This window comes from Lasioglossum baleicum, chromosome 1 (assembly GCF_051020765.1).
Source record: "Lasioglossum baleicum chromosome 1, iyLasBale1, whole genome shotgun sequence".
Classification (NCBI taxonomy): Eukaryota; Metazoa; Arthropoda; class Insecta; order Hymenoptera; family Halictidae; genus Lasioglossum; species Lasioglossum baleicum.
The window spans coordinates 11,289,385-11,297,416 of record NC_134929.1 but is presented as its reverse complement, the minus strand read 5'-3'; the positions used below and the strand labels follow the sequence as shown (position 1 = coordinate 11,297,416).

The window sequence follows — 8,032 nt, the reverse complement described above, 5'->3', positions numbered from 1 at the left end:
TGAAGGTGCCGCGTAGGAGTGTCGCGAGCTACAAGTTGGAACTCCTTGACTTAATAGTCGCAAAGATTGATTTTAAAGTTTAATAAAAATAATTGTGACAGTTATATATGAAACTAAAACTAAAAGTCGAGCAACGACCAACAGGTGTTCCAACCCTAAAACTATACCTCAGACTGTCCGGAGTATCAGAGGACGAATGTGACGACAGCGACAGCGTCTCAATGTAGTCGGACATGTCAGAAGTCCCGCTGCTGGTGCTCCTCGAGTCGATGTAAGGAGTGCTGGACACTTCTCCGGGGCTGTTGAACCCTTTCGCTCCCTTTGGCAGACAGGTGGGTATATCGGCTTCCGCCGAAGACGATTTAGTCGGTATCTTGATCTTCTGGAACTGGAAGGAAAGCTCTCGTAGCGGGTCGCTGGACTTTGACTTCCTGGGCAGACTGCTATGGTAACACGTGGGCGGTGGACTCTTTCGGTAGATGGAGAGAACATTTTGTTTCCTTGCGGAGGTTGACGGGGCCAGTGACAACTCGAACTCAACGAACTCGGCGGTTCTATGACTGAGGGAGCCGGTCGAGACGCCGGAGTCGTTGCTGCTAGAAGAGTCTCTGTTGTGACCAGTCTTGGATGGCACTGAGGAGGACCGTCTGATCTTGATGAAAGACGGCTGAGGCGAGGCTATCGACATCTGTCCGCTGTCCTGGTTCATTTTCGTCTCCGAGTTCACACAGGAGGCGTGGCTGTCCGTTTGGACCAGCGCGGCCTTGTCCGCTTCGCTGGAGCACTTGTGAATCGTCAGCGTCGACGGGAAAGTGTGATTCTCGTCGTCGAGATAGTGAGCGGACTCCGCCGAGTACGATCGCTTCCTCAGCAGCAAACTGATATTCCCGCTGGACTCGGTACCGTTACCATCGAGATAACGTCGTCGCAAATAGGGGCTAGCCAACATGGCGGATCCGGGAACACGGAACTCGGAGTCCGATCTTTTCTTTCCGCCATCTGCTGCCATCGCCGACCCGGATAACGCAGGGTTACTCGAGCTCTTGATACCGCTACAGATCCTCGACAGGATCTCCTTCGAGCAAGCGTTGTGCGCCGGTTGCATTGGTAGATAACCCGGGAACGGTTTCTTTGGCGATTGCTTTTCAGGGTCCATCACCAGGTAATCGTTCTCCCTGTCCTTCACGTGACCACACTTCTGGCAGATCTTGGACTCCTCTGCAGGTGGCTCGGGCGCCTCCTCCTTGATCTGATCAGCGAACTTCTCGATCTCCTCCTGAGATATTCCGCTTTTGGTCAGTAGGTCCTTGCTGTTCTCGTAGTGCTCCAGCGACTGCGTGAAGTCGATGTTGGCGTAATTCGCTTGTTTAGCCTCGGGCTGAGTGTCGATCACCGGCTCGACGTTCTCGTAGTTATTGGTCCTGCTCTCCTGGAGGCAGTCGCAGTTGTCCTTCGACTTCTCGTCTTGGACGTTCTCGGACTTGTTCGCCCTTTTGGCAGTCGCGTAGATCGCGATTTCCCCGCTCGCGTTCACCACAGGCATTTTACCCTCACCGGAGAGTTTGACAGGGTGCACGGTCACCCCCGTAGGCTCGATTCCCGCTCCCCTTCTACAGTACGGCAACACGAAACCGGCCCAGCTCATCATGTTCTGACAGGGACACCCCGACGACCTGGGGGACTGAACGGTGAGCTTAGCTGGGCAGCCGCATTGCTGGAGTACAACGGCTTGAGGTGTCTGCGGAGTGTCGTAATTCGGATAGGTTTTCGGCAGTGCCAGACACTCCTTGATCTTCCTCGGCGTGTCGTAATACTGATCGGGTTGGGGCGCCTGTTCGAGTAGCATGTGATGAGCCAGTATCGTCTTGGGAATATCGTAGTTTTCGTACGGTCCCGCGGTAACGGCAGCTGCATTGTTAGCGGCAGTGATTCGAGTGACCAGCTGCTGTTTCCGCGAGTGCACGCAAATCGGCTCGTTTGGTAGTGGCATCGGCGGTTTTTTCAGCTTCTTTGTAGCAGTGGTTTGGGACGGTTTCGGAGGTCTCGGTGGCAACGCGCTGTTGTTGCCGTTGCTGCTGGGGCTAGGCGACACGCGCTGCGCCGAGCTCGTTGGTTGCGCGTTCTTTGTCGTCTGCGAACAATGGCATTCCACCTGCTGCTGGGGAGGCTGCTGGGGCGGCTGTTGGGAGCCGGAATAGTCGCTGTCGTGGCTGCTGCTGCTGTAAGAGGACAGCGACAACCGGTCCAGTGTCCGCGCTTGCAAATGGCAGCCGAGATTGTTGATGGTTCCGCCGGCGGGGCTACTAACGCTGCTGGCGCCAGTGGTGGTGGCCAGCGTTGACGATTTCGAAACGGTGCCTAGCTTGCTGATACAACTGGCGCATCGCTCCAGAGCGGACGTCCCTTGACGTGTCAGGGAACAGCTGCGCCAATCCCCTGGCTGGTCGGGCAGCTCCGACACGGAGATCGTGTCTCTGCTACTGTAATCCCTGTCGAGCTCCGTCTGCTGCCTGCTGCTCTCCGTCGACGACCAATAGGGTGAACTCTCGTTCTTGCAGCTGTCGCACTGCTCCTCATACGTCGACGAGTACACCGCCGAGGGGAAGAAGTCGCTCGCTCTGGTCTCCGAGCGTGAAAACTGACGGCGAGGGCTGTCCTGTAATATTTGCTCGCGACTCAACGGTCGCTTCTTCGTCAGCTTACCCTCCGCCGCCAGTTGCAACATCTTCACGATGTCCTCGCCTTGATCCGTGATTAACACGTGCAAACCCTCCCCCCGGCCGCATCTCGAGCCACCCTCGAAACAGAACCGACCCTCCACCACACCGTAACGACGCAGGTGACCGATTTCCCAGATACCGACCAATCGAGGCGGTATGCCAACCGTGATACAGAAACGACGGTCCTGGATGTGCAAATGCGCCGGACCGTTCGTCATCTTCGCCTTCGACGGCACCGTCGAGATCAGGATCAGGTACTGCTGGTCTGAACAAAATTTGAGAAGGTCAGGGATATACAGCGTTGTTAGGGTTGATCACCCTGCGTGATGGGACTACCGGTTCTTTTATAAAGGATCAACCCCCTTTGTCCAACTTTTGCACCATGATAATATACATACAGGTTCATAATGATATGCAGTAGAGATCCCTATTTCACTTGTATTTAAATACACATGTATTCACGTATCCGCATTTTAATTCGCATCAATCTTTAGGATACATGCAGTTACTAATTCTCGAAAGCGAAATATGGGTATATAAAATAGATAGGAAAATTAATTTGAAAACCACTACCATTAAAAAATGTGATCAACTAATGCTCTAGTTTATTAGAGTAGAGTCTGATATGTTTGCGGCTAGTGCTGATGTGTTTACATATTTTCTTGCCGGTTCTACAATTCTCAGATATTTAAGTTCCCGCGTCTTTCGTTTGCAGTTGCAGCCTTCGAATTGTAATTAAATCTGAAATGTCTGCTTAAAGATTCGGCAATACCATCCAATTCCATTATTATTTAGTTTGTTATTCGGTTGTACATGGAAACGTGCGGTGAGAAAAATGTGAGTTGCAGCACTCGCAGTTCGGAAAACAAAATATAATCACGAGTAACATCAATGGCGTAAATCAATATCGATGTTCTAAAAATTATGCAAATTAAAATGAGGATGCATTAATGTGCGCGTATTTAAATACACGTGAAATAGTACACGTGTACCCGTGTACTTAAAATGACACACAGGAATATACAGTCGGTCGAATAAATCTCCATGCACCTTTAAAGTGGACAACTTGTTTCTTTGTTCATACAACTCGAGCTTCTTTGAGAGTTAGAAGAATTAGTTTATGCTTCAGATTTACCATTAGGAACCTGCACTGTACTCTTGTGTATAATAGACTTTGATTTGAATGGTTTAAAAAAATCCTACATAATTGAAGAATGAAAATGTTGGAAAATTTAGGAGATCATTGATAGTTTGATTTGTCGTGTGTTGAAAAAGAAGACGCACCTTCGCCTAGGTTGTTGGAGATCTTGACTTGCCATTGGATCAGCCGTTCTCTGGTATCGAACGCCAAAACGACCGTAACGTCCTGACATATTATAGCGATAGTGTTCGACTCCTTGTCGAGGGTGAAACCGCTTTCCACACCGAGAAAGTGTTGCAAGCTTAAGGAAGCTTTCGTTTGGCCTTGCTTGTATCGATCCTTGCTATCTCCGTAAAGTTGTAAATGGAGACAATCTGGAATCGATTGGATCATTAAAATCCGGTGGGGTGAGCGTTCGATTGTTACTTGAAAATTATTCAGCCGATCCGCTATTGCGAAAAGCGATCGTCGACACTGGATTTCGTACAGGCCGGGCTAAAATTCAATACTGAATAATGTATGAACTTTTCAAACATGTAAATTGTATTTCAACGGATTATCATGATTTTACTAATTATATATGAACGTTCTATTCAAAAAATAAGCTCAAACGTGCAAACGAATGGCTCGTCGCAGAACCTTGCTTAATATATTGCACTAATTTCCGAAAATTATAAAAACAAATATACCTGTAATTCTGAAAATAAATATATACCATTTATTCGTCACTTCACTAATTATATATAAACGTTCTTTTCATAGAATAAGCTCGAACGTGCAAATGAATGGCTCGTCGCAGAAAATTGTAAAAACAAATGGACCTGTAATGTTGATACATTGTTGCTCGTTATATCTTTATGCACTTCACCACGGCGAATCTACCAACAATCAGTTACAATATACACCAGTAATAATACAAAACATTGAGCTATTAATAAATAAATTATCTGAATTTTAGCCCACACTGTATAAAGTTATAGAAGTATGAAACGCTAAAAAATAATAGACGAAAGGATCTGATGATTCAATTGTGAATTTGATGAATTTATGATCAAGGTGCAATTTGGAACAGTAAAAAGATTAAAAGAAAATTTTGAAATATTATTTCGCAAAAAGATCGGCAGTTCGATGATAATTTAATTCGACTACACTTTGGAAAACAATGAAAGGTCCCGTAAGTTTGTTAATTTGATAAACATTCATGGACTCGATCGTCCGTGTATTATTTATTCGTGAATGAAACGAAAATGTTTTCATGGGACGCTATTAATACAGTGATTCGGAGGTGGAAAACGAACGAAATCCATTTAGACCCTTCTATGTACTCTTAACTAATTCTCCCTACGGAAAATTTACGAGCTACTGGTGTCCCCAAGTTCGAAAATATCCTCGAGTTACAAGGGCGCAGGTATTAATGGTTATTGCCAGAAGCAAAGCTCTTCTTGGAAAATTTTTTGTTTCTTCAGCCAGTCAATCTGTAACAGATGTGCCAGCTGCCACCCTAGGAGGGTCCATAGGGAGGGATTTTTCATGCTGATAACAAGTAAGGAAATTCTTTCATGAGATTAGACGCTAGGAATGTGCTAGGAAATAAAATTGCTTTGCTTTGCCTTGCACCATCAAACTGTAAATGTTGCAACATCTGCCTCCTTCCTTGATAATGAACATAATTTATCATCAGACCCTTGGTCAATATTAACTGCACCGTGGATAAGATAAACAGACTGGGACATTTATTATCAGGATGCATGATGTACACACTGTCAGATTTGGGCAAAACGGAATCCGGTTAATGATTTAAAAGTACGATTAATATAAAATCCAATTTTTAATTGCGGCTACTGATTACTAATCGGTAATCACTGATTAATGAATTAATGAATAAGAAATTGTTGTAACCAATGTTCGCGTGATTGCTTTATTAATTATTAATCATGAAACGATTACATTTTTGATGGTGATTTAATCTGTACTTTTGCTGTAATAACAACACTGTGAACATTTTTTTAGAAATATATACATATGTATTTTGCATAGTTTTACATAGAAAATTCTCTGAACAAGTTACTTATTTATTTTTAGTGTAATTTTGGTACGTCTAAAATACTATATAATATGGTGTGTGCGCTTGTGTAAACGCTTTTATAAGGCAAGATGTACAATTTTCAACGTACAAGTATATATTATAGATCTGTATAAAATATGATTAATCATTGAATGATTTAAAAAGTACTTATTAATCATTACAAATGACAGAAGGTAATCATGATTACTGATTTATTTCAACGGCGATTGATTGATTAATGATTAGATTAAATAATCGATTACAAAAGAAATAATTAGTGTCCAACTCTGCACACTGTGAATCATTACTGCATCTAGCATAATGAAGCCAGAGTTCTCTCTCTAACGAAAGATATTAAAATAATGCAGTTTCCTGTCCTTATTCTACTATAAAATCAATTAGGGAGCATAGAAAAGAGAATTACCTGCAACCGGTGACAGTTTCCTCATAACACACCACCGTGATTTCCACTGCAAGGTAAACAAAGAGGTTTGACAAGGTTCCCAGTTAATTTCATCTTAAGAAAGTACATGTAATTACATTATAATGGATACGATTAAATACTCCTGTCAGAGTTTGCTAGTAATAACAAACACAGCCCCCAACACATTATGCTCATTTACATAAAGAGCCTCGCATAGGGAAACATTGTGCGTGTGTGTTACATATTTGTTTGAATCCATTTAGCCCCTCTGCACCCCTCCAAGATCAAAGTGAAAGAGTCCTCCACCCCTTTCCGATTTGAATGACTTCTTCACTGACCCCAATGTAAATAGAAGAAAATGACCTAGCTCCTTTTTATGACTCCTCGTGCCTCCTCATTCCTTTCCCATTAACTTCCTCGAGCTTTCAACAAACTACTTAATCGTTGGGGCCCGCATTGAAATCAGATTGAGACACCTTCGTTCGACTCTTTGGCCATGGGAGAAAGAAAAGTTGGCCATTGTATTTAAATTTGAATGGACTCAGTGTATGGATGCCTGAATGACATTTGTTGGACACATTCAAACAGTATCAACAGAATATAATAATGATGTGCATTTTATTATTGTTAACATTCAAGGCAGAGCATTTCCAACTTTGAAGCGGCACGACTACAATTTACATTGTTATTTCAGATGCGAAAGGAATTTTCAAAAACTTAGTATTATTAGATTGTGGCCCTTTTATACAGACTTCAAGATTTTACAAAAATTAAATTAAATCAGTTCCTCGAATATTTGTTAATATACTTATTTATAACGTTATAACGTTAATATACCCTTGTGGTTCTAAATTTTGTACACAGTATAAACGCACAAAGATTCATAATCTAATTATCACGAATTGGTGTCACATAATATTTTCATCCAGTTGAACGAACTATAATCACAACTAATAGGATACTCTCTTAAATTATCGCTTTTCATTATTTAAGAATAAAGACGGATGATTATGCACACGCGAAACGGGCCCAGCAACGATCAAAAAGACATTCAAAGAATTTTAATTATCATAGCAGTGGCATAAATCAATTAAGGCCACATCTGTTGAGGTGAGTCCCACATACATACGATACATGCGTGTTAAGCGTGCACGTTAGGCTAAGCTGCTCTGAACATTGAACAACAATTATCATTTCTTTTATTATATTCTATCGTGCTCAAGTGACTCTGAGAGGTGACTATTGCACGAGCACGAGTTTCGCCGACAAGAACGAATCCGTCAGTGAAAAAATCCTGTACACTCGCAGCAGAAGCTTGGAGAAAAATAATTTGAAGCGGCGTTCGATAAATCGACAGAGGGGTGGATGAGAGGGGAAGGAGAAAAAAGATCGGGCGGCATTATTTTGACGGGTACCGAGCCGAGCAATTATCCGATTTATGTTAATTGGTCGGCCGGAACCAGGGACGAGGGAAAAGGTGAGCAGAGTATAGTTACAGAGAATTCGATCGGTGTTCTCTACTCACTTTTTTACCGTCGCGAAATTTCACGTTCCCCTCGATAATACAATTATTATCCACCATTGTAGAAGGCCGCTGCTGCTGCTACACTGCTTTTAGGTGTTTTTCTCATCACTACGCGAGATCACTCGGTGTGTTTAATCAACGCTGCACATATCGGGGA

At 43.5% G+C, this 8,032-nt stretch overlaps 1 protein-coding gene across 3 annotated transcripts in view; it reads right to left on the bottom strand.

Annotated features, from left to right (window-relative positions):
- The window catches only part of LOC143209024 (uncharacterized), a 20,688-nt gene extending 12,656 nt beyond the window's left edge, over positions 1 to 8,032 (bottom strand). For 2 of the 3 annotated variants that reach the window (XM_076424181.1, XM_076424274.1), the window contains exons 1-4: positions 7,876 to 8,032; positions 6,351 to 6,396; positions 4,005 to 4,235; positions 168 to 2,985 (exon numbers count right to left, since the gene is read on the bottom strand). In XM_076424181.1, coding sequence (XP_076280296.1) covers positions 168 to 2,985; positions 4,005 to 4,235; positions 6,351 to 6,396; positions 7,876 to 7,932 — 3,152 coding nt within the window. In that variant the 5' untranslated portion in view covers positions 7,933 to 8,032. The remainder of the gene's footprint in view (positions 1 to 167; positions 2,986 to 4,004; positions 4,236 to 6,350; positions 6,397 to 7,875) is intronic. The other variant, XM_076424365.1, reaches the window with a different exon arrangement.